The sequence below is a fragment of the Lontra canadensis genome, unplaced genomic scaffold (assembly GCF_010015895.1).
Source record: "Lontra canadensis isolate GAN:19392208 unplaced genomic scaffold, GSC_riverotter_1.0 scaffold134, whole genome shotgun sequence".
Classification (NCBI taxonomy): Eukaryota; Metazoa; Chordata; class Mammalia; order Carnivora; family Mustelidae; genus Lontra; species Lontra canadensis.
In genome coordinates this window covers 2,873,458-2,901,226 of record NW_022631128.1, presented here as the reverse complement: position 1 = coordinate 2,901,226, position 27,769 = coordinate 2,873,458, and the positions used below count along the sequence as shown (strand labels likewise).

At 42.8% G+C, this 27,769-nt stretch overlaps 1 protein-coding gene across 1 annotated transcript in view; it reads right to left on the bottom strand.

Annotated features, from left to right (window-relative positions):
• Positions 1-26,979, bottom strand: part of CLCN5 (chloride voltage-gated channel 5) — a 147,403-nt gene extending 120,424 nt beyond the window's left edge. Inside the window, exons 1-3 of the mRNA XM_032843044.1 lie at positions 26,800-26,979; positions 26,055-26,171; positions 24,322-24,478 (exon numbers count right to left, since the gene is read on the bottom strand). Coding sequence (XP_032698935.1) covers positions 24,322-24,337 — 16 coding nt within the window. The 5' untranslated portion in view covers positions 24,338-24,478; positions 26,055-26,171; positions 26,800-26,979. The remainder of the gene's footprint in view (positions 1-24,321; positions 24,479-26,054; positions 26,172-26,799) is intronic.
• Positions 26,980-27,769: the final 790 nt, after the last annotated feature.

Below are 27,769 nucleotides of genomic sequence, written 5' to 3'. Positions count from 1 at the left end.
ACGTCATTGAAGAAGAACCATTTTTAAAAATTTATAGTTTACTAAGAAGGTAAGGGACATTGCTGTCCAAAATCTTTATTCCACATCTATATTTAGTCTTGTAATGGCTGTTTATGTGATTCCCTAAACTTCTGCTCTCCTTTGCTTTTTCCTGCAGAGTATTTTTCACCATACTTCCACAGTGTTGGTTTTATCCTAGATTTAAGAGGCCGGGGTGGGGTGGGGGGGCACAATACCACATGTGTAGTTATAAAATGAGCTACGTTGTTGCCTATTCAGTCTACAAAGGCCATAGGCTGAAAACAACTAAGACAAAGAAAAACAAACAGAAACTATTAACTATAAGGCCCTAAAATAGGCTGTTTGAGAGTGAAAGCAACAGCATTAATAGAGCTAAGACAGACTGTGGAGATAGCAGCTCAATTCTAGACACATCTGGGTCAGTTTTGGCTTCCAAAATCTGCAGTTTGAAAATCCACCAGAAGATTAGTGTCATCATAATCAAATCACAAAAGTGTTCTGAACTATTTCCTATCCCAACCCCTTCCCCATCGACTGATGCAACACACCCTGACATCTCAAAGCTCACTAAGCTTTGACAGTTTTAATTAACAGGTTTTCTCTGCTTGAACCACATAAATTGAGATGTCTACCTCTGGGGAAACAGAGTAGGGTTTTCCTTCATTAAAGATTAAAAAGAGAATGAAACCTGCCAGGTTGAAAGTCAGTTTAACAGTCGCTAACTTGAACTATCTTTGGAATATGCAGTACGTGGTTAAAAGAAGAGACAGGTGATAAAACGCTGAGTCAAATCTAGATAAATGTCTGAGAAATAAATTAGAGGAAAATAAACCAAGGTCATGAAAATAAGCAACCTGTTTTCAGAAGCAGCCAAGTTATTTCAGACTTTTACCAATGGCCACGTTTATGGCATCTCAAGGGAGCTGGGGCGGGTACTGTCTGAAAAGCTTGTCAGAAGCCTTCAAACAAACATGCCGATCCTGTAAAATAAAAGTGCTTTGAAGAGAAGGCTCCACAGCTCAGGGGTTAGAGTACTCATCTTGGGAAGGGCTTTGTTGGGTTTCTACAGACATTTGCGTTCCCATCTCCTGGGTTCTGGCTGGAGTTTAAGAAGCAGAGCTTTGTGGGGCGCCTGGGAGGCTGTCCGTTAAGCGTCCGACTCTTGATTTTGGCTGAGATCACAGCTCATGGGTCCCTGAGATTGAGGCGGGTGGCAGGCTGTGCACTCAGGGGGAGTCTGCTTAAAATTCTCACTCTCCCTCTTTCCCTCCCTCTCCCTCTGCCCATCCCCCCTCTAATAAATAAATAAGCCTTTTTTAAAAAAGCAGAATTTGATACAAAAGGCAGTAAAGTTTTGACTGCTTTATAAACATGGGCAACAGCCAGGCTGCAGCACGAGGATGAGGTCTGGCCTGACCACAAGGGGCAGAACCTAGAAAATGCAGCCCCCTGGGTGAAACAGTGGGTGGTGTGCAGGGGCAGATGGGTGGGCAGGATTCTCCTGTCTAATTAGCAGAGACTGGTTTTACATACCCAGTGAAAGGTCAGTTAGTACCAGACCCCAAAGTCAAGCCCAAATCTATGTGTCTCAAAAGAATGAGCACTAGTCTGTCAGTCATAAGAAACAGCTCTACCACTAGCCAGCCCAGTGACTCCGGATAAATTACAACTTAAGGCTCACTTTCCCCACTTATAAAACAAGAGGGTTGACATTTGGGGGTGGAATGCGTTTTTGGTTTTGGGTTTTTTTTTAAGTTTTTATTTATTTATTCATTTGTCAGAGAGAGAGAGAGAGCGTGCATACACAAGCAGGGGAGCAGCAGGCAGAGGGAGAAGCAGGCTCCCCGCTCAGCAGGGAGTCTGACAGCGGTCTCAATCCCAGGACCCCGGGATCATGACCTGAGCTGAAGGCAGATGCTTAACCGACTGAGCCACCCAGGCACCCCTACTTTAGCTCATCCCAAAAGAAATGCCAGATGGAGTCAAGATTTAAATGTCATTAAAATCATAAATATTACTGTGAGAAACAGGTCCGTTCCCGACATTTGTGAAGCCAGAGACAAGAAATAATTGTAGGTTCACAATCCCCCCTCCCCCAACCCCACTTCTTCCTGGTTATAGTAAGAACATATTACATTTTTTTTAAGAGGACAGATGGATTATCATTTCTAGGGACTTCATAACCTTCTACAAGAGCATCCCTTTGTAGCTTTAACACTTCAGGGTTCTAGGAAAAGAAAAGCCAATGAACTGTATGATAATCTCCTGAAAGCAGGACTCACTGAAGCATCTTCAACATTAATGGGACAAAACTCTATTAGCATAAAACAAACAAAAATCCACCTAGAAGACAAAGGCACTGCAAATACAGAGTCTGCAGTCCCCATACTTAAGGCTCTACAGTTCTTTCCTTTCTGGATTTTATCTTGAAAGTAATATCCCAAAGTCTTTTCATGCCAAATGACTTCCACACAAACCTAAACCAATCAATTTGATGAATGAACTGGCAGGTAGAAGGAAAGGTCAGAATTCAATATAGTAGTATTGGTGGGGGGGTGAGGAGAGTATTTTTTCCACTTCCTCCATTTCAAGGTGGAGAATCTTCTGTTAGAACAACATTTCTGGACTCTTTCTGCCCCTGTACTTCTTGCTCCCATGCTATAATTATTTGCTAGAGATATCAGACAACAACTTAGAAGAATAAATTCACGTTAAAGCTAATTTCAAGGCTGGCCCACTGTAACCATAGTTCACAATTTATCTGCCTGCCGATACATACCTAAAAGCATATGCATAGGGACAAGCTCTGTGCTTAAGTGACACTTGCTGCCTGGCTGATCCAGGAGATCAGAAACCAGAAAGACTTAGGTAAGTAGTCCGTTTCATGCTGGAAATTTGTATGTATATGCAAGAAGGGGTCTGCTGTGCAAGGCGTAACAACATAAATGGGTCCTTAAAAATCTCCATTTCAATGTATCAGGCCTCTCTCCCTCTTGTACGATACAGAGCTTTCCTTTGGCAAGCAGAAAACCATGCCAGCTCAATGACCTGTCCCCTATTTCTGCAAGTCCCTTTGAATACAGAGGGGACCTCTATTAAAATCCTATCCATCTTTCTCCAACCAGCTCAAATGTCACCTCCTTCCCATACCTTCCCTCCTCACCGTAGTGGCAAATGGCCTCTTGTTCACTTAGGATTCCAAGTGCTTTGTTTCTACCACTCATTACATATGATTTAATGTAGAGTTGAGTGTGTACATGTTCTCTTTCTAGATTATAAGCTCCTTGATGGTGAAGTCCAAGTCACTGATTTTTATCTGAGCCACATTATCAAGCGTCTTACACAGTTATTCAACAGATGTGTACAAGATTGAAATTTTAGAATTTATATATGTTTAAAAGCACCCTCCCTCCCCACCTCTGAATAAAGCAAGCATTAGAGAATTGGCCTGATATCTACCTTAGACATTTACTGACCACAGCGGCAAACTTTAGCCTAAAGCTTTAAGTTTTAAACCTCCCTCAGCTTTTAGTCTCAACTACACAATAGGGCACGAGATCACCCACCTCCAGGAGCTTGATAAAACAAGGGCCATTTCTAAAAGAAATATAAAAACGCCAGCCATGTGTGTAATTTTAAATTTCCCAGAAGCCACATTAAGAAAAGGGAAAAGAGGGGTGCCTGGGTGGCTCAGTCAGTTAAGCATCTGCCTTCAGCTCAAGTCATAATCCCAGGGTCCTGGGATCAAGTCTTGCATTGGGCTTCCTGCTCAACAGGGAGCCTGCTTCTCCCGCTCCCTCCGCTGCTCTTCCTGCTTGTACTCTCTTGCTCTAATAAATTAATATCTTTTTTAAAAAGTGAAAAGAAACAGGGTAATATTAATTTTAAAAATAAATTTCATTTAACCCAATATACCCAAAACATTATCATTTCAACATGTAATCAATACTTTAAAAATTACTAAAATGCTATATATTCTTTTTGTCATATTAATTCTTTGAAATCTGGTGTGTATTTTTCATGAACAGCATACCTCGATTCATAGCAGGCTCTGTTTATTAGCTATAAAAGCTAGTACCTTAACCTCTCTGCCTCAGCGTCCTCAATTTAAAAATGGGAAAAACGGCATCTACCTTACAGAGCTGTACTGAATTTTAATAATATGCATAAAAGGGCTTAAGAATAGTACCTGGAAAATTATAAGTCTTCCATAAACATCAACTACCTTCATCATCATCATCCTCCATTTACTAGTTGAAGAAACTGAGCACATGAAGACACAAAGCGTATTTTCCAAGCTCATGAAGTAAATCAGTGCTGCTTCTATTCTCTTTCAAACAGTTGTCTATTAAACCATGCAGGGCAGCTGGGAGCAATGGAAAATCTTCTTTTTTTTCCCACTGAAGATTCCAAAGTGCAAGCCAAATGGAGTTTGGGAGTTGACCCAAAAGGCAACATTCTTCAAAATGGCAGCTATGAGAAATGCCATCCAGCTGTGTTATGCTAACACCCTTTTACCCCTACCACTTCCTTGAGGCTCTGTCCCCCATTTGCTGTCATACTGCATCCATGCTAATCAGTGAAAAAGGCAGGACTCCTGAAGTTTCACTTTGCCTTATTTTGGGTTATTTTTGCTGTTGCTGCTGTCGTTGTTTTAGATGACCAGTAAGATTGAATATTCTTGCATACATCTGCAAAATGCCCAGCACCTGAGACCACCCAATCTTTGACATACTTGACCCGGCTCTTCAGGAGACTCAAAGCAGAGAAGCAGCAATATAGAAACAACGGCAGAATTGAAGGAACAATGGCCTAGAAATCAAGAAATCAAGAAATCTGATTTCTAGACCAGGTTCTATGATCCAATCAATATATGACCTCAGACAACCCATTTAAACTCCAGAGCTATAATCTCAGTTTAAGATAAGGTCACCTGTAATATTCAGGACTAAGAATTAAAATGGAGTACGCCAGAGCAATAACTCAAGATGAAATTGCATCAGGTGTTAGCATTCTTGTTTTTCTCTCTTTAAGTGTTCTGGCGATAAGTTCCTCTTAAAAAAAGGATGAGGACAAAGTTTGGAGATAATTTCCATTAATAACCAAGTAATTAAAATACCTAGAAAAGTAACGTTCACCTACGTGATATTTATGCTGCTGTCACTGAGATCCAATCATCATATCCTCCGAGGTTAAGAACTACAGGATATCAGCATAAACACAAAGGGGCATCAGTGACCACCTCCATGGATCTCCCCCCAATCCCAAATGCCCTGGAGCAGGGTTTCTCAACTTCAGCAGCACTGACATCTTGGGTCAGGTAACTTTGTCCAGGGAGGAGGGGCACTGGCCTGGGCATTTTAAGATACTTAGCAGCTTCCCCAACTTCTACCCACTAGAAGCCAGTAACATTCCCCACAGTTGTGACAACCAATAATGCCTCCGTACATTGCGAAGAGGCAAAACTGCTCCCAGGTGAGAACTACTACTATGGATCCCCCACCACGGATACCCTGAACACCTTTGTAATTAAGATTATACAGAGACCAAAAAAAAAAAAAATTATACAGAGACCTGTAATTTTCGGTGCATCCTTACTGGTCACACAGCCTCGTTAATAGGATATGGAGTGATCAACATCCATTAGCAATCTGGACCATCAAAAGGCATAACCTTTCCAGTTAATTTGCTGTTAGTACACATATAGTGGCTAGTAATTTTGTAAAGTGACCCATTACAGTGCAGAGATTATCCATACATCTTTTACAGAGTCAAAATGTTTCCACACAAACAGTGGTGCTGGCAGCTAATATTTTAGATTAAGATATTTAAGTTTTAAAGCCCATGATTTAGTCCTTTAATGGTAGCACCCTGGCTTTCATTTACTGATCAAAGTCTGCTTCCCAATGACTGGGCCCTATGCCTACTCAACCACCCTTTCATCTCAAGTTTTGACAGTGTTATTCTGTTTTCTTGGGTCTGTTCATACAAGCCAATTGAGAACTCATCAGCCATAAAATAATAGGCTCACCCAAACATATAGGGAAGATCTACTCTTTAATGTATGGGGGACACAGAAAGAAATACATATTAGACACAAAAGAACCACAGAATAGAAATAACCACAGAAAGAATCACATCAACTGCATGCCCAAACTCATTCAGCTAACTAAATCTGTCATGCTAAGAGCGAGGCATAACGGTATCTTGATTGCAGCCACAGATGAAAAAAATACAGTTTAGGGCTCAATTTATGGGTCTGGGACTCAACCCCTAGAAGAAAGTACACCAGCATGATCAATGGTGGTTACCTGTGAGGAGGAGGTTGAAGGGACACTTTCACTATTTGCTCAAGATGCTTCTATATCATCTTTTCAAGATAAACATGTAATTGTGTATTACTTCTATAATTAAAAACCAAAAAAGCTAAAGCCAGGAGAGAAGATGAAATCTCAGAGGCAGAGAATATAGAGAAAAGGCAAAGAAGCTGACACTCCCAAATATGGGAAGAATTAGCGGGCAGAAGAAAGCAAAAGCAAAGGAGCAGCAGGAAAGGCAGGCAGAAAGAGAACTAGGAGAGTACAGTAACTCTGTGGCCAAGGGAGGGAAGTTTTAAAAAGGAACTGAACTGTCAACAGAACCAAAAAGGGAAAGGGGGAGAACAACAACACGGCAAGACAATTCAGATCTGAAAGAGGCTACTTAAAAATCATAACCTTCTCCCTACGTCATGTCCCTCAATCTTAAAAAATCGAGGCCCAGAAAGGTTAAGTGGCTAGCTAGACAGGTATTGGTAGCTAGGGGGCACCGCAAAGGGAGATCACATGTTTATGGACAGGCTAGCAAATGGGTCCAGTGGAAAGGAAGATACCAGGAGAAAATGGGGCTAATGGGATAAGTAGTACCTGGAACAGACAGAAGACAGGAAAAAGGAAGACAGAAGCAAACAAAAATAAGCCAACTTCTCCTCTGAAACTAAATGATTTGCTTCCTTTTTGGGGGGTTGTTGAAGGTCAGGGGAATCACTCAGAGTACCTGGATTTCCCCAGAACTCCACCTTTCCTCTCTCACACTCTACATAGACCCTAGGCTCCATTAACCATCTATACACGAAAGAGTCCCAAATCTCTATTTAAGCCCAAACCCTCTCCTAAGCCCCAGACCCAGAGAAGATGAATCTATACTTGGATATTTATAGGCATCCAAACTGAAATTCTCCTCTCCACAATTCTACTCCTGCTCCAGTGCTTTCTATCTCAAAGGCCCCACATGATGACTTTAAGCAGATTACTGAACATCATCTCTCATTATATCTTTGTAAGCAAGATAAAAAAAAATTTGCTGGATGACAGTAAAGTCACAGTCACAGCTGCTAGAGACAGCCTTACCCAGTGAGTGTCCATTAATGGATTAATAGTAGCTGCTAAGTCTTCAGTTAGCCTCTTTCAGCTCTATGCCAAGTGTATCAGACACTAATAGTGACCCCTAATAATGCCCACCTCCTTGTGTTCATGCCCTTATATAATCCCCTTGCCTTGAGTGTGGAGGGACCTTGTAACTAGCTTCTAGCCCACAGAATACAGCAATGGCAATGCAAGATTACCCCCATGATTAGGCATGTGTGTGTGTGTGTGTGTGTGTGTGTGTGTACACAGTAGTCCCCCCTCTCATCTATGGGAGATATGTTCCAAACCCCCAATGGATGCCTGAAATTATGGATAGTACCAAACCCTATATATACTATATTCTTTCTTATACATACATACATACCTGTGATAAAGTTTAATGTATCAATAGAGGTTAATAGTTAAGAATAAGGTTAATAAGAGGTTAATAATTATAAAAGGTTAATAATAATGAAAGAACAATTATAACAACATACAACAATAAAAGTTTTGTGAATGTTCTCTCTCTCAAAGTATCTTACTGTACTACACTTACCCCTTTTATCCTGTGATGTCATGAAATGACAACATGCCTACAGGATGAGATGAAAGGAGGTGAACTGACTTTCTGGCTACATGTCAGAAAGAAGATCATCTGCTTCCAAACTGAGCTGATCCTAGAAAACTGGAACCACAGAAGGCATAACCACAGGTAAGGCGAGACCACTGTGCATGGGATTCCTTCTTGCCGGCATGACACAGACTCCATCCCTTGCTGCTGTGCTGGAAGTGTCGACGGAGAGGGCCATGTGGCAGGGAACAACAGATGGCCTCAAGGAGCCATACTCCAACCTCATCCTCCAACCGCAAAGAACAAAATTCTGCCAACAGCTACGTAAACTTGGAAAAGGATGCCAAGCTTCAGATGAGACTGTGATCTCAGCCAACACCTTGAATGCAGCCTGAGAAACTGAGCAAGGACCCAGCTAAGCCATGACAGACTCATGACCCATGGAAACTGAGATAAGCGGGTACTGTTTTGAGCCACTAAATCTGTGGTCAGTTATTATGCCACAACAGAACACTAATACACCAAGCAATATTTTTTTAATTACTTAAAGATATTTATGAAATATGTATGATAATGCTAAACCTAACAAGGGGAACAAGAAATAACAATTTAACTACATTAATGCTTAAAAAGAGTAAAAGCCAAGACAGAAAGGTTTTTTTTGTTTGTTTGTTTTTTAAGAAGAAGAAAAAGAAAGAGACAGACACATACTTGGAGAACAAAGTAGGCCTTGGGCTCATTATGAGCTCAGAGTAAGATGTAGCTACCAAAAACCCAATGCTATTTGAGACCATATTAATAAAATATAATGTATAAAACAAAAGTAGAAGCAGTCTTATTGTGCCAAATGAACTGGTCAAATCAAATTAATAAATATTTCCTGTGTGTCTCCAAGGCATTAGGAAGAATAGAGGGACACACACGTTCCCGTCCCTCGAGTATTTTTTACAGTATCTGTGGAGCTGTCAAATCATAAAAAGTCAAATCATAATATATTTTTTTAAAGATTTTATTTATTTATTTGACAGAGAGAGATCACAAGTAGACAGAGAGGCAGGCAGAGAGAGAGAGAGAGAGGGAAGCAGGCTCCCTGCTGAGCAGAGAGCCTGACGTGGGGCTCGATCCCAGGACCCTGAGATCATGACCTGAGCCGAAGGCAGCGGCTTAACCCACTGAGCCACCCAGGTGCCCCATAATATTTTTAAAAGCAGTTTAAAACAACTACAGAAAAAAATGTTATAAAGCAGGCATTAGAATTCATCTGGCAATTAGTTAAAGGTGTTCACAGAAGCAGGAGACAACACATCCTTACCGATATGATCATTACTGCTTTGCCAATAGAATATAAAAGTGACTGTACTCAACGCTGGGATTCAATTTCACATTACTTGAAATTTTGAAAATAAAGGTTAAAGAGGTTATAAAAACATTCAGACAATCTCTGCTATTTTGGAGAGTTTTTAGTGACAACATTACATTTTACAGATAAGTAAATATAGGCAAAGGAGGATCAAATAATTTATAAGTCAGTAAGTCAATTGTACTGAGAAACAGATTTTCCCTTAAGTCTAGAATGCTAATGAAAACTCACATAAACTTTCCAGGTTACGACGGCTACTTTTGGCTAACGTGATGTTTTCACTAGAAGAATTTTGAGATCCTGAGTCATAATTTACTCTTCTCCTTCCAAAGCTGACCAGTAGTCAAGGTTTGTCACTTCTTCCTTTGTGATGTGTCTCCCATTTATCCCCTCCTTTAAATCCCCAAAGTCAACAGCTTATAACCAGACCCTTGTAAAGTCCTGTCTAAATCTCTCTGGGCAATCTCCTAACTAATCACCCCATTTGTGGTATCTACCTCCCACCTGTCTTGCATAGTAATAACCGTGGCATTCTCTGCTCCAAGCCCAACTGCCCCCATTGCTTACAGAATAAAGTACGGATCACTTAGTGTGGGGGCTGCGGTTGGTTTCAAATTCTGGTTCTATCGCTTCCTAGCTGTGTGACTTAGAACCTCCTTTCTCTCATTTGTTAACTAAGGATAGTATCAACTGCCTCATCTATCCTGGTTTTTCTGAGTCTGTCCCTGTCTATATGCCTACCCCATGTGAATAGCAAACCACACTTCACTCTCAGAAGTGTCTGAGTTTTGACAATAAATCGTGTGGTCAGTAAAGGGTTGTTAGAAGGATGTAATGAGACAATGCACATAAATATAACAGGCCTGGCATGATACTTTTTTTCCCATTCCCTCAAATGTACCTTATGCTTTCCTGCCTGAAATTGTATCTATAACATCAACTATAGAAGAACTTTCCCCCTACTACATGGTCTGCCTCAGTTGCTTCCCCCTCCCCTTTGTCTAAGTCCTATGGCATCCTAAACTTCTCTTCTAATGTGTATCTAACACTAGTTTGGGTCATGGTAATTTATGCACACATTTTAACTGCCTCAGAGACTAGCTGTGGGGAAGACAGTGTCTGCTTCTGTTTCTCTCAGTCGCACACATGACACCTAGTAGTGTCTTCCCCACAGAAGATACTCAACTAAATGACTTACTCCAATTCAGAAATAACCCAGAATTTTGGCCACAGACTTGCATTTCATTCCTCCATCCACACTTTATTTAAGCGTCTGCTATCTTACTCTCCTGAGATCATTGTACTTGCTTATTAGCACCATCATTAGAGTACCACGGGGACTCTAATAGAAAGCTTTCCTCTTTCATACCTGGCCGCCACCCTGACTGTCTTGGGGGTGATGGCAGAGCAGGAATTCTTGGAGCAATGGACTTAGGAATACAGAAGAGCCAAGAGCACAGCTTCTTGAGGCAGACAGCCTTGGTTGGACTCAGGCTCTATCAGTTATAAGCTCAGAATCCACATAAAGCACTTGGGGAAAGTAAATGGTAAATAATCGATAAATGATAGCTATTATTTTTCTCTTCCCTTCCTTGACCTCAGTCAAATGAGAATACTTTACTATCAAGTGAGGCCTGTCAGCAACATTCTCTACACGAGGTAGCCAAGTACAGGCTCAGCACATACAAAGTCCAGCCTGCTCATGGTTCAGGGTCGTCTCTTTCTAGGATGTCTGCTTTCTTCTCTCAGTTCCTCCCTCATTTATGCCAAGTCCAAGCTGGGGCCGTTTCTAACAGCTTCTCTGATCACCAGCAAGGACAAGAACCTTCCTGTCTGGTTCTCTAGGCATAACATCCAGGTCCAGGTTCAGGTTCAACCTCAAACCACACTCCGGGCAGCTCCTCATGCTCTACATTTCCACATGCAGAAAATCTCTCAAAAGTTACAGTCTTTATGGGTCCCCTCTTTCTATACCAATCTACAGCCTGAAATTACTTAGCCTCTTTTCTCACAATTGTTCCCATCACTCCAGTCTCTGCCACCGGCCCAATTATAGCTTATAGGTACAATTAAACATCCAAGAATAAAACCTGTCTTGCTTCTTAATCCACGGGCTAAAATTCCAAATATTAGCAAACCAAAGTCATTTAAGACAACCTAGGGACTCTGGTCTCTAAACATATAGCTGAGTAAAGGAATTATTCATTATAGCAAATCAAGAGGACATTCATTTGAACATTCCTCTTCTCATACCTCAGGGAAAAGTGGTCTTTTTGTGGGGGGAGTAAGCTAAAATGAGCTTAAAACATTTGAGGATTTGGGGGCGCCTGGGTGGCTCAGTGGGTTGAGCTGCTGCCTTCGGCTCGGGTCATGATCTCGGGGTCCTGGGATCGAGTCCCGCATGGGGCTCTTTGCTCGGCAGGGAGCCTGCTTCCCTCTCTCTCTCTCTCTGCCTGCCTCTCCATCTACTTGTGATCTCTCTCTGTCAAATAAATTTAAAAAAATCTTAAAAAAATTGAGGATTTAATAGAAACTTTATTATGTAAATAGATAGCAACTTGTATCTTCTTCATTTCAAACTAAGACTATACCTGCATTCCTCATCAGGACCTTGGGCAAAAAGCTCAAGAAATTGTAGCCTAGCATTCACTTAACAATATTTAAACAAGTCAAACAAGAACAACAGCTATTTATCTAGACACGAAGACACTTAATTGTTTAATTGTGGCCTAGAATACAACTACTGTGCAATTTAGGTATTAAAATACCCACATATCAAAACTAATGACATAATTAAAACTGCTTCATCAAAAAAAGGAAAACCTAATAAAATCATGATTTTTTACCTAATTTTCTCTCACCTACTTTCTTAAAATGAAGCTTTAACAAAACCACAGCTCCCTTAAGCCCCCTGGCCATGATGATTCCCTGACAACTTACAGAGGCCCTTGATTTGCCCAGACTCTGCCTCAACCATTATCATAACTTTTTATTCCTTAGTATAATAGTTCAAGAAAAGAATCAAGTGAGGTATAGGTTTTATTTCAATTTTATTATTTAAAGGCATTTTGGCTTGCTGTAAACAAGGCATGCAATATAGAAAGATATCAAGTGAAAATGAAAACCCCCTTGCCCTTCCAACCCCTAATTTCCAAGGTAATAACTGATAACTGTTTCTCATGTATCCTTCCAGAAAATGTCTATGCATATGTAAATATACATATATACAAACTCATATCTGTCTATCCTTTCAGCCCCCCCTTTCCATTGTACAGATGGGATCATACAATATTCTGCACCCATTTTTCCACTTCAAATATATCTTGGACACCATTCCCTTTCATGATCTATACATCTACCTCATCTTAACGCAACGCTCGGCATCCCACTGAGTGTGTACATATGCCATGATTAACACAACCAGTCTCTCGTGATGGGCACCAAGACTGTCAAGAGTGAAAGAGTTACAACAACGCAACACCTAACATCCTCATGGACAGTGACTTTTGTGCAGTTCCTTTTTAGAACAGATTCACTGCGACAAAAGACATACACATCTTACATTTTGATAAGAACTTTCAAACTGTCCTCCAAAAGGGCCCTAACAATTTATTCTCCCACTGACTGCACAGACAGGGGCTTTGAAAGCAGTCACCTGGTCTAATGATGCTGTACTGTAAATAGGGAACTAGATGTTTAATGCAAAAATAGCGAAGCACTGGCGTACCTGGGTGGCTCAGTGGGTTAAGCCTCTGCCTTCGGCTCAGGTCATGATCTCAGGGTCCTGGGATTGAGCCCCGCATCGGGCTCTCTGCTCAGCAGGAAGCCTGCTTCCCCCTCTCTCTCTGCCTGCTATTCTGTCTACTTGTGATCTCTCTCTCTGTCAAATAAATAAATAAAATCTTAAAAAAAATAGCGAAGCGCTGATGATTTGGTATGTCTTTTATTGTAACACACCCTAGAAAACCAAACACCACAGTGGGTAGCACCCACACCTCACCTCACCGTGATGAACTCTGCCCTCATCCAAATGCCAAGTTCAGAGAGTGCTATTCCTCAGCATTAATCCAGGTCCTAAATAACGAATTCCTTAGGTCTGGAGACTTACTGAGTGAATTCAGTGTAGAAAAGAAACCCACACAGCTCCTGGCAACATCACCCACAATGATCACTAACATCAGAAGTGCGACATAATGGGATATAAGGTGGTTTCCACTCCTGCGTAATTAAAGTCACTGGCCATGATAGGCACACTTTGAATATTTAAGACTCAGTACATCAGCATATTGTGGTATGGAATAATCTGACTGAGAGATTGCTAGTTTAACAGAGAATCGGGGTTCATCCCCTGAGAGTGAACATTGATAAGCATCACCACACAGCATCCAGTGACTCATGTCTAGAATGACACTTATTTAACATTTTCTATTTTGCAAAACACCTTAGCATATCTTACCTCATTTAATCTTCATGGCCATCCTGGCAGAAAGGCAAGGTAATTATTACTCATTATTACTCACAAAGATTCCATGAACACATAGTATGTGCTGGGTACTCTCTGCTAGGTAGTCAGTATATGAAGATGAATGAGACCCTCCCCTCATTCACTGTTGCCCTGCCCCATCCGACCTTTCCCCAAAGCCTTCCCATTGCACTGAGAATACTTAGTAACATGGCCTACAAACCCTGTGTTCCCAGAGCCTTCCCCATCCTTCCAGCTTCATCCCATGTCCCTGGATTTCTCATTCACCATCATCCAGCCACAGCGGACCACACTGGGGAAAAAGCCAGGTTCTTGCGCCTCAGGGACTTCCCCTTCATTTCCTCTGCCTGGGACACCCACACACACCCCCAACTCTTTGCCTAGACAGCTCCTGCTCATCGTTTGATCTCAGCTGAACCTGTCACTTAGTCCCAGACTCCTCCTCCCAATAAGTTATGTTTCCTTTACTATTCTTTTTATAGGATTTTATTTCCTAGTGCTCATAATACTTCGTAGTGAAATATTTGTGTATTTGTTTGCAATGCAACTCCCCCACACGGCTGCAAGGCTTAGGGAGGGCAAGAAAAGGGACTTTTGTGTTCACCGCTATAAACCCCAGCACCTGCCCAATGCTGTGCCTGGCACACAGCAGACCCGAAAAAAAAAGTACCGAACAAATACAGCCAATGCCCTCAAGGGGTATATGATACAGCGGAGAAAGACACAAGGAAGGGAAAGAAGGCTCATTTTACCAGAGGACGGGAAAGACTACAGAGAAGAGATGACCCTGAGCTGATGGCTGAAAAGTAGACACTTGTCTGGAATGCAAACCCACTGAAATGATGTAGGCCATCAGGAGGCGACTGCAGGCAGAGAGGAGCAAAGGGCTGTGCCGTGCCTCTCAGACTTCCGGCTCTGATAGCCAGGTGGATGGTGGCACAATCACTCAGTGGAAGAATGAGGCTCTATTATTATTATTACTTACTGCCAGGGTACAGAACCTGAGGTCTTGGCAGAGCTGGAAATCTGGACAGTGGCGATCCCTGTGCCCACCTGCCCCTCGCCACTCTCAAGCTAAATAGGAAAACTATGATTTTGACCTGGGAATACTCAATGATGAGCCATAGGGAGGCACAGGCCAGGGCAAAGGAGGCTGGTGGAAGGACCAGAAGGCTCAGCACAGACAGGGCCAGGAGGGTTCTCTATATCTGAATACTCTTTGGGGCCAGAAGATGTCAATAATGTAATTTAAGGTATGGAAGTATCAAATCACTATACTGTACACCTAAAATAACTAATAGGATACTATATAATTAACTAGGATTAAAATAAAAAACTTAAAAAAATAACAATAATAATGTAATTTAGTGTGCTTCTCTTTTTGTGTGTGAGCCAGAAGAAGGGAAGAAAAAGAAAAAAACTCAGTGTCCTAAGTATCTCGCATGCTTCATAACAGCCATTTCATTTCCACTGGAGAGTCCCTTTCCTGGATTTATTTCTAATGGCTCTGTGTTGTAATTTCTGGGTTACTCTTCATGGAAGTAGTCAGGGCAGAAGTCCTAAATAAATATAATAAAATACTACCTAATGCCTGAATGGTATTGGGTTGAAAAGCATCAAAATATGTCATTACTAAGGGGGTTACCTCATCTTATTAACTCCTCAACAGCTTCTCTGGTCTGGCCATGGGTCGATAAATACAGAAGGCAGAAAGAAGAAGGAGAATCTGGCATTTGCTGCCACCCTGAGTGAAACTTTCTAGTCCCCCCCCATCCTGCCACACACAGAATAGCATTACATGAAACAAGAAGCTTTGAATCATAATTCTCGTTAAAACATAACCTATAGTTTATTTCAAAAATGTCAAGAGACTGACTGGAAGAAAAAAATACATACTCTGGAAGCCTCAGTGAAAGAAAACAATTCTTTGGGGGAGGGTGAACTACCTTAATATTTTCAAAGTCACAATAATGTGCAGGAGGGGAAGGCTAACACTTAGCAGAAAATTATAAAACAGCCAGGCCTAAGGGAGACAGTGTAACTGTAGGAGGGCTAAACAGGAAGACAGACTGACAGAGCAAGCACGCTAGGCCGAGCAGATTATCGGGAGCTGGGGCCTCGTCCTGGCTCGATGTACCATGCGACAGCTCTGTGACCCAGAATCGGTTTCCCTAGGCCTCAGTTTCCTCCCATGAAAGATGAGACGTTTGAACCAGATCACCTTGAAAGATCCTTTCCAGTTTAAAAACATCCCTTGAGAGGCGCCTGGGTGGCTCAGTGGGTTAAGCCTCTGCCTTCGGCTCAGGTCATGGTCCCAGGGTCCTGGGATCGAGCCCCGAGTCAGGCTCTCTGCTCAGCAGGGAGCCTGCTTCCCTTCCTCTCTCTCTGCCTGCCTCTCTGACTACTTGTGATCTCTGTCAAGTGGATAAATGAAAGTCTTTATTAAAAAAAAAAAACTCTTGAAGACTAAGTTGATTTTTTTTTTCTGCCACAATTATAATACAATCAGAACAGCTACAACAGGTGAGTGTTTTAGAGATTCTCACTCTTGTGCATGACCACGAGGGGCAAATACTGTCATACCCTTTAGCACGTTTTAATAGTAAAGGTGAGTGCTTAACAAGTGGCCAGCAGTGTACCAAGGTTCTAGATGTATTACCTCATTTCACCCTCCCAATCCTCCTATGAGTAGGTATGATTATTCTTAACGCATTTTACAGATGAGGAAGGTGAAACACGAAGAGATAAAATAACTTGCCCACAGCTAGCAGTGACAGCCAATATACAAACCCAGGGAGTCTGTCTCCCGAGGCTACCCTTGACCCGCTGATGAGACAAGCGAGGCTTTCAGAGTTTGGTAACTTCGGCCACCACCTGGCAGCATTGGGTTCGGATTCAGATGTATCAGATTCCAGGGCCCATGCTCCTTCCACAGCTGTCTGCTTGAGATGGAATGGCTGGCTCTTAGAGAAATATTTTCTGGAAGATTATTTTTGCCTACCCCCCCCATCTATCCCCCCACCTCTTCTGCCCCGCTAAGGACCTGTAGGAGGTGAGAGTGGAGAGAGACTAAAGAACCCTTCTCTTGGACCTGCCACAGGTGAAACACTCTGCCAGATAAAGAGAGAAAGGGGCAGTTTGCTCTGTGTCCTTACTCCTGCTCTAACAACGCGACTTCTGTTTGAGAGTTGTGTAGATACTAATGTTTTGGTCAACAGGCAGGAACAGATGGCTTCTCCCAGATGATGGTGGTCCAACTCTCAAGCCACAAAGCGATCCTGATTTCACACTGAAGCTCTGTCATCAATCCACTAACTGCTTTGTGATGCTCCCCCGGCCTCCATGTGTTAACTAAATCACCAGCGTGTTTACAAATACACTGTGATGTGCTAAGAAAAAAAAAAATCTGTGAGGTCAAAACATACTTCCTTTAGATCGGGAGTTTCTCATTGCTACTATCTGTTTTACTACAGTTTTCCTCTGCCTTATGTTCATGCTTACCGTGACATATTTTGCTACCTCACCTTATTATGTAATCCCACGTCAGATGAACGGTAATTTCCCAATTTTTGCACAATCTCCCTGCCTGTCCCCACTCTCACTCCCAAAAGAGGTTCTGGAGTCAATAGGAGAGACGGCCAAAAATCACAAGAGTACTTGAGGAAGTACTAGTAGCAAAAAAACTGCTCTGACCAAACACTTGGGGGTCTTGGGTTCTTTTATTTTTTTTTAATGTTGGAGGAGGGCAGAGAGTGCCTGAAGAAATTGTCCAGAAGCCCACACAATTCACTCCTCATTCGTGACGCTATTGCTGTATATTGCATTTTCAAATAACTTATTTTTTATTATAAAAGTAATACATACTCATTGTATAAAATCTGGAAAATAAAAGACCGAAAAAGAGGGGAAAAAAGTGCATCCAACTACCTGGAGACAGCCACTTTAACAACTTTGGTTCCTTCCATTCCACATTTATCATTACATTCATAGGCATATATGTAACATGTGAACACACAGAAATACATATAATACCACACTTAAATTAAAAAGACAGAAATGGAATAGTACCATATTTTTCTGCTGTATCATGAAGCTTTTTCTCAGCATGAGTCTTGATATTTAATGGCCAGATGTTTTACTATGTGGACGTGCCATAATTTACTCATTCCACTACTATGAAAACTATGTCTTCAGTTTTTCACTATTATAAATATGACAGTATGTAAAGCTGTGCACATATATCAAAGATTTCCTTCAGAAGTTACACTTTTTTAAAAAAATTAGCAAGGAATCCATATTATTTACAGAAAAATTAGAAGATACAAATAAGCAAAAACAACTGTCAAATAAGCAAAAAAAAAGTCAACTGTAATTTCTTAATACTTTTGTGTACATCCCCTCAGATTTTTCTTTATATCAAACACACATAGACACAAACACATATATTAAAATGGGGTCATACTGGGCGCCTGGGTGGCTCAGCAGGTTAAAGCCTCTGCCTTCTGCTCAGGTCATGATCCCGGGGTCCTGGGATCGAGCCCCACATTGGGCTTTCTGCTCAGCGGGGAGCCTGCTTCCCCCTCTGTCTCTCTGCCTGCCTCTCTGCCTGCTTGTGACCTCTCTCTCTCTCTCTCTAATAAATAAATAAAATCTTATAAAAAATGGGGTCATATTATTAAGTAATAATAGTTACCATGTATTGACTACTACCACATGCCAGCCACTGTGATTTCCTCATATTCCCACCCACCCTCTCTGTGTTAGCTCCACCATTCCCAAACTTGTCTACACACTGAAGTCACCTGGGGAGCTTCAAAACTCCTGAAGGCTGCGTCCAGTCCCCAAAGATTATGGCTTTTAATCAGCTGGGTGAGACCTGCACCTGGGAGGGTTTAAGAGCTCCCCAGGTGATCCTAGTGGGTGTACGAGTTGGGAACTATTGGGTTCACTGCTATTTTTTCCCTTTCTTACTAACAAACATCACCCAGCTGCTAAAGCTGGGATTTCAACCCATCCCTAAGCCCAGACTTTTTTTTTTAAGATCTATTTATTTATTTGTCAGAGAGAGAGAGACAGAGAGAGAGAGAGCAAGCAAACAGGGGGAGCAGCAGGCAGAGGGAGAAGCAAGCTCCCCACTGAGCAAGGAGCCTGATACGGGACTCGATCCCAGGACCCCAGGATCATGACCTGAGCAGAAGGCAAACGCCCAGCCAACTGAGCCACCCAGGCGTCCCAACATTTTTTTTTCTTTTCTTTCTTTTTTTTTTTTTTTTAGTATGGTTGACACACAATGTTACATTAGTTTCAGGTGTACAATACAGTGAGCCCACAAGTCTATCCCTTATGCTGTGCTTCACCTCAAGTATAGCTCTCATCTATCACCACGCAACTGTCACCACGCAACTATCACTATGCAATGGTGTGTTACTATACCACTGACTATATTCCCTATGCTGTGCCTTTCATCCCCGGAACCAAGACTTTTAACTATGGATAATCTGGGACCTGCTTCCCCCACCACCACTCACATAACATCACAATATGGACCTATGTTCTATGTTAATAAGAAGAGCTCAACATTATCCTTTTTGGTAACTATAGTATTCCACTGTATTGCTCTTTCAGAATGCAAACATTACCAATTTTTCCCCACTCTAAAAATGGTGCAATGAATATCCTTATTGACATACCTTTGTGCACATCCTTAATTACTTCCTTGGGATAAATTCCCCCCCCAAAAAACAATGCTGGGTCAAAAGGTAAATATGGTTTTTAAAGCTTCTGATAAACACTGCCAAACTCATGTTCCCACCAGAAGTGTATCAGAATGCCTGCTTCCTCATGTCCTTGCCAGCACTGAGTTGTCATTCCTTTTTAATTTTTGCAAATTATATTGGAGAAAATGGTATGCCATCCTAAATCTCCTTTGACTACCACTGAGAACATTTTTCACATTAATGGGCCATTTAGATTTTTTTTTATGTATTTTCCTATTCCCATCCTTTGCTAGTCGAACACTTATGTTTTTCTTATTGCTCTGTAAGTCTTTATGTATTAAGAATAATGAGTCTTGTTGCAATTGCTTCCAGTTTTCTCATTAACTGTACGGTTTTTGGAGGAATTTTTAAATTTTCATATAGTTGATTATATTGTTTTACTCATTATTTTACCTTTAATATTATGCATACAAATACCTTCCCTACCCCACAATTATATATTCTCCTATATTTCTGAGTTCCATTACCATCTCTTTTTAAAAAAGTTTTAATTCTTGGGCGCCTGGGTGGTTCAGTGGGTTAAGCTGCTGCCTTCGGCTCAGGTCATGATCTCAGGGTCCTGGGATCGAGTCCTGCATCGGGCTCTCTGCTCATCGAGGAGCCTGCTTCCCTCTCTCTCTCTCTCTGCCTGCCTCTCCACCTACTTGTGATCTCTGTCAAATAAGTAAATAAAATTTAAAAAAAAAAGTTTTAATTCTTTAATGTAGCCGTTCCCAAACAGAATTACAGAGCAGAATTGCTTACAGAGGTTTGTTGTTTGTTTGTCTTTTTAAATGCTCAGGTCTCAAGACTGAACCACAATTTAGGGGCCTAAGACCTGAGCAGGCACCTTTCTAAAAGCACTACAGACAATTCTGAGGCACCCCCTCCTAAAAAGAAACACTATTTTCATCTTCTAAATTTATATTGGTGTCATTTTTTCCAAATTACTTCGGGACATTTGTTCAATAAATCATTTCGTGAATTTGAAATGTTCCCTTTATCCTAGTTGGCAAGCTCCATGAAAGCAGAGACCGTACCCGTTTTACTAACCACAGCACCTCCAGGGCTCAGCACAGTGCCTGGTGCAAGCTGGTGCCTAATGACAACCAAATAAAGAAATAACACCCGACCACACATCTCCAACCTCATCCCACCCCAAACTGGCTAGTCCTCTTGTCAATAATTCTTGACCATTAGACCAGGAAAACTGATGGTATTGATGATGACCCTGAGTTACCAAAAATATTAAATTTGGCCCAGTAGACTCTGTTTAAAGGAGCCAGGAAATGTGTTAGTGGGCTTCATCGAATGAAGTCAATAATGTCGGCCATGTCTAAGAGGTATGGGAATTCTGACAAAATTCTCCAAGGAAGGGTGCCCCTGGGTGTCTCAGTGGGTTAAAGCCTCTGCCTTTGGCTCAGGTCATGATCCCAAGGTCCTGGGATCAAGCCCCACAACCGGGCTCTCTGCTCAGAAGGGAGCCTGCTTCCCCCCACCTCTGCCTGCCTCTCTGTCTACTTGTGATCTCTGTCAAATAAATAAATAAATAAATATCTTTAAAAAAAAGAAAAAAAATATTCTCCAAGGAGGAGCTAGACAACATTGACCCCAGAGGCTGAGACTTGGCTTCCTCTGGCTCTTAGAGTTCCTCAACCAGCTCTAGAAACTGACTCAGAGCGTCCTTGAGCTGAGAACAGACCCACACATTCCCTCTTCCATGAGCCCATGGAAAGAAAACTGGAATAGGGAACCAGGACACCTGGGTTTTAGTCCTGTCACCACTATCAACCTGTCTGAGTATGGGCATGTCACTTAACCTCTGGGGTTGGGCTAGATGTTTTCTAAGGATGCTTTAGAGGTTTTCTAAGAATTGAAACCTCTACCTAAAGACCCAAACAGATTACCACAGGGCAGGGCTTCCAAAGACGACCTGAAACTCCCTCCACAGAACAGGGCCTCAGGCCCACCTCAGGCTAGAGCAAAATAATAGTGACAACAATAGCAGTAGTCATATAAGTAGTAGCCATAGTAATGGTAGTAACAACAGCAGCTACTGCTAAATTTTAAAGACCACTTACTATATGCTGGGCAATATTCTAAATGTCTTACTACTAAGAATAAAAGCATACACTTAACACAGCACTTACGAAGTCCTAAGTGCTTTGCGTAGATTAATCTTCAAAATGACCCTATAAGATCAGTTCTATTATTATTCTCATTTTACAAAGGGGGAAATCTGAGAAACAGAGAGGTTAAGGGACTTGCCCAAGGTCTCACAGCTATCACGTGATAGAACCAGCAGAAGCGAACCTAAAACCGTATTTTTAACTATCATACCATACAGCCAGCCACACTATCATTATACTACACTTGTCATTTCAGAGGTTGCACGACAACAAAGAATAAGTCGCAATTATAGGGAATACTCCCCTCTTCACTAATGGTAGGAAAATTCAGTTTTATTCCAATGTCATTTTAAGCAGATCCAGTTTCAGGGCTGAGAGAGCAAAATACATTATTTATTAAGAAAATGGGCCATTTTATTAAGAACTGGCACCCATTAAAATGTTTTTATTAGAAAATAAATAAATCATTAACTACTAACGACGTTTCCCATTAAACAGAGAAAAAAACACAATCTCTTTCTGCGTCATTTGGAACAAAACTTTAGATCCCCACCTGCACCAACTTCAGTTCTCTACTCCCAGCACTATCTTTTAATCATGGACCTGACAGCCCACAGGTGTCCCAAGCAAAAGAGGCCAAACCAAAGTCAGTACCCTAACTTCCCATCATCCCCATGCCCTTGCGACCTCCTCCCATGGTCAGCTCTGTGGCTGGCATCACCAGCCCCAAACACCCTAACTGGGTGTCGGCCTGGGCTGTCCCCCCGCCACATCCAGTCACAGGACAGTTCTAGAATTCATCCCGTGGCTCTCTGCCCCTGCTGCCCCCGCTTTTGCTCAGACCACCATCTCCTTCCCTCAACTACTCTACCAGAAACCTTCCAACCGGTTCTTGGCTTGCTTTCTCTCCAGCTCCAACTCCACCTTAACACTGCTGCCAAAGTAATCTTTCTAAAACAAAATCTGATTATGTTACTTCCCTGTTTAGAATCTTTGTCTCCCGGATAAAGTGTAAAATCCTTCCTAGAACATACAAGGTTCTTTATTATCTGGCCTCCGACTACCTTCCCAGCTTCATCCGAGGTCGTGGCCCACACATCTCACACAAGACAAACGGAGTAACTTGGAAGTTCCCAAACAGTGCTTCTCTGTCCTGCCCAGAATGCAATTCTCTCATTTTGCCCATCTGGCAAACTCCCACTCATTTTTTTCAGACGAGCTCAAAATTCAAAATTCGGCATGCTTTTCTCTAGGCTTCCGTCACATTTTGCACCTCTCCCTATTCCGACACTTAATTCAACCTAACACAATTATTTGTTTAGATGTCGCTCTTTCCCATAAGACAAGGAGCCCTCTAGGTCTCTGTTTTATGCATCTCGGTACCATGCTTGTTGAATAAAAGAACGTCTCAGGATTTGAACAGGAACTTCCAAACTGCTCCTGATCAGCATCCACTATGTTCGTCAAAGCAAAGCAATACAGGCCAAATCCCATTCCTTTTTTCTTTTTTTAAGATTTTATTTATTTGTCCGAGAGAAAGTGTGAGGAAACAAGCAGGGAGAAGGACAGGACGATGGAGAAGCAGACTCCCTGCTGAGCAAGGAGCCTGATGTGGGACTCAATCCCACATGACCTGAGCTGAAGGCAGATGCTTAACCAACTGAGCCACCCAGGCATCCCCAAATCCCATTTCAATAAACATCTTCAAACCGACAGTCCTTGTACATCAAAACTATGTTACATTTGTGTGCCTTCACACTTGAAGTCATAACCAGCAGGAGACAGTTTTGACAGATACTTCAGACAACCAACAAACCTACCTGTTGAAAATTTATAGCTATTCAAGTTCTTGCATATTCTGCTCCACCTAAGTGGTCCTTAACCTTTTATGGGTCATAAACCAGTTTGGGCAGCATTTGTCTATCATTTCTTAAACCCACATGCCCTATGGAGAAACATAAAAATCCCACATACTCCCAGAAATGCTGATAGTCTCCCAAAGACACAATCCTCATCCCCACCAAAAATAAAAAATAACTTCGTATGTGGTAGGAATTCTCAGGTTCACAAGAGATGTAAACCCATCAGGCAAGATATCGTTGAGTTTTGCTCTTGGGTAGTTCACATTGTTAAAATAGGAATTTTCCTTGTATCACCAAATATAAACATTATAACAGTAAATATGCTTTAAAGTCTTTATGGGGAAGAGGAAGCCAGAAAGGTGCTGACATCTGTCTCCCCCACTATCGGGAACCTTATGATAGGAATTTGCCGGAAACAAATGAAAAACACAAATATGAAAAAAAAAATCCTCTGTTTCCTCACATATAACCCCCCACAAGCACATGTTCAAACGAAGGGAGTTCTTTGAAATGCTTCTGGCATTACATTTTCCAGCTTACTTCCCTCTCCCTACCCCTCCTCCCCTACCTTAAAATTCATTAAACTTCTAGCTAGCAGCAACTTCTTTTAAATTAATATCCTTTGTCCTTGTGGAGACAAAGGGTTAAATTAAAGAAACAGCTGGCTGCCTGCCACTGGCTTGGGGGGTTGGGTTGGGATGGAGGACAGAGAAGGAGGAAAAACCAGTCAGAGAAATAAGTGCTGATCTCTTACCCTGCCACATGGCCATCTTGATCCTGTCCTCTCCCACGTTGGGGGTCACACACTCAGTTTCCCAAATTCCTCCAGTTTTATAAGGAGGCTTGAATGGGATGTAGATGGAACAGCAGCTGCGTGGCCTTGTTTCCTGCAAGCAGCTCACGCTCTGAACCTGAAAATGTGAACAGAAAAATGAATACCTAAATGGAAAAAAAAATTTCAAATCCTTAAAAGTTACCTCCTGTCCCTCTTTGAACCTCTCTTTTGAGGATATGCAGACGAGGGCAATGTCAAGTTTCTCCCAGCAAAGTATCACTTTAAAAAGACAGAATGGGGGGTGCCTGGGTGGCTCAGTGGGTTAAAGCCTCTGCCTTCAGCTCAGGTCATGATCCCAGGGTCCTGGGACCAAGCCGAGCCCCGCAACGGGCTCTCTGCTCAGGGGGGAACCTGCTTCCCCCTCTCTCTCTGCCTGCCTCTCTGCCTACTCGTGATCTCTGTCAAAAAAATAAATAAAATCTTTAAAACAAAAAAAGAATGGGAAGTTCTAGAGTCAGTTACTATAGACACTGAGTGCTGTCCAATTCTGCATGAAACACTGGATCTTCAGTAAATGGGTTTCAGAATCTCAAAGGATGGGTGGTTGAGTGAGATAACCACTAAATCTTCTTTCCTACCCTGAAGTTCCACAGTGAAGGGAATGAAGAGCCACGTAATATCCAATGCCCTCACCTACCCCCCCAAACCAACTTTACATTAAAAAATTAGTAGAAAGGAAAACAAATTTTGTAATATTTCAAGTTTTATAATAACCCCTGTATCGGGATGGAAAAGAAAGGAAGCATAATAAAGAAAAGTTAAAGAGCAATGCCCTTGGGGTCATGGTTCTTCCTCTCTGCTTCGTTATACTTTCCCACACTTTGCCAATGTCCTATAGGAAGCATATATTGCTTTCATATTCAGGGGAAAGAAGAACCAAAGACAAAAAAAAAAAGTAAAAACAGAATGCTAATTTAAGTACAACCAAATTAATTCAGCTAATTCCTAAATTTACAGCGTCCAATTCAGTCTTAGGGACAACACAATTTGCAAGGATAGGAAAGGAGCTAGGAATGAGAAGGGGGCGAAGGAAGTATCTACTTCATTTGATTCAGAGGCTTAATATATTAAACAAAGTCCTGGCCACTTAAGTTCTTAATTAATAAACTGGTCTTCCTTATTTAGCATACAAGCCATCAGCTCTGTCTAAGAAAAAGTCCTCACCTTTTTGAGTTGGTCAACATGAAATTACACTTCGCGATTTCCATCACTTAGACCAGCAACACCTCCACCCTCGAAGTGAAAATGCTAACGCACATACACTAAAGACTAATACGAACTTGAGAATCATCATTTTGGTCTTTCTTAATGACTTTTTTTTTTTTAAGGACAAGAGTGTCAATGTGTACACAGTCCCAAAAGCACCCATAGAGAAAAAACAATGCTTTGGATAAGGAAAGGTTCGCAAAGTCCAAGAAAACTCAGGAACTCACAAGTCCAATGATGAATTCACCAGGAAAAAGCGCTCTGATGACTTATCCGGAACCTGGGACAGTTTGTTTTGGTTTGTCTTCCCACCGCCCCCCCTTATTTCGTGTACAGTTAAGTAGTGGTCCGCGCCTCATGGGACCAGGCGAAATTTAACATCTCTGAAGTTAAAGCCGGGTAGCTGCTAATAAATGTATGAAGATGACTGTAAAGCAGATTCTTACTGGATTTTTATGCTCCACGGTTGTCGATTTCCCTCACTTATTCGGGGTAGCTTACACTGACGTTATCTCACGGGCACACGGACAACTTCGCTTGGCACTCCAGGAAACTGATTTGCTCTGAAATATTAAGAAAGGTAAACGTGCATCAGCGTGAACGTAAAGCTTTCGCCTTCGCGGTGAAGGCGCTCCAGTGCAAGCCTAGAAAGCCTGGAGAGAACAAGCTACCCGCGTGAATTGGGGAGGGGGGGGAGGAAAACGCGCAGCACCGACTTTTCTGAGAGCCCGGAGTCCACTTCGCAAAGACCCACACAAACCTGCGAGTCCAGAGCACGAGGAAGAAGAACGGGGCCTCGACAGAGCTTCACCAACCAAAACCACTCTGCCCCAGTCCTGGAAAGGGGACGCCTTGCAGCCAGCCTCCCCCCGCCCCCATTCAAAAGCGGGACGGGCTTGGCGCCGCTCCTCGAGAAAACTTCGCTGGGACAGCGCAGGGACCCCGGCTCGCAGAATAGGGCAGGGCTCGCGGGAAGATGCCGCCCTGCACTGGCTAGAACTAGCCTGTCTAACTCCTCCGAGTGCCAGGCGGCGGCGGCCGGGCAAGGGGAACCCCCATCTCCGGGGGGCCGAGCCAGCGGAGGAACGCTTCCCCCGTGTCGCTGCGATCTGGGGGTGCTCCGCGAGCCGGCCAGGGGGCCAGCGGCCCACGAAGGACCTGTTGGGAAAGCGACAGCCCATCTGTCTTTACCTGTCGCCGAGGTCGGGGGCGGCGGAGCCCGTGTCGGCCGCCGGCCGGCCGAGCGCTCAGACGGCTCTGGCGTCCAGGACACCCAGCTGAGCTAGCGCCCCACGTAGCCGGCAGAGCTTCATTCACAGCCCAGCCGGGAGGAGGGGGAGCGGAGCGGGCGCGCGGCTCATGTGACAGACGCCTCGCAAGTGTCGGCCAAGCAGAGTCAAGGTCTGCGCGTGCGCGCCCCGGCCGGCCCTCTCCCCGCACCTCTGCCCCGCCCGGGCAGGGGGTGAGGCGAGCAGGGGAGACGGCCCGGCGGAGAAAGCGGCGAAGGAGGAGTTTCCGCGTGCGCAGCCGCAGTAGGTCGGCCCCGCTTGCTGCCATATTTAATGAGGACTGGGCGGGTCCTTAACCCAGTGCTGGGCGTGCCAATTGCTTTTGAAAAAGGAACGCTCCATTATGTTTCACCGTTTCCAGCCTGGGCTACGGTTCTTTGGGGTTTTGTCTTTAGAATGGAACTGTTTATCCTGAACTTCTGGTCCACGGAACAGCTAGTAGTAATCTAATACTAGTTACATTAGCTCACATATTTGGAGACTCTAATTATGTGCCAGGCACTGCTCTAAGCCCTTAACTCATTTTCATCTCATTTAATGCCCGCAATAATCGCACTGGGGTACGTACTATTATTCTCCACTTTTATTCATGAGAAAACGGAGGCACAGAAAGATTAAGTAACTTGTCTGAGCTCACATAAGAGGAGTAAGAATAATGATGGAATATAGTGATGCTTTTAACAATCAACTGGATCTTCATTGCAACACGATAATCTACGCAGCGGTTTTCACGGAGGCTCAGAAAAAGCTAAAATCAAGACGCCTGGGTGGCACAGTCGGTTGGGCCGCTGCCTTCAGCTCGGGTCATGATCCCAGAATACTGGGATCGAGTCCCACATCGGGCTCCTTGCTCGGCGGAGAGCCTGCTTCTC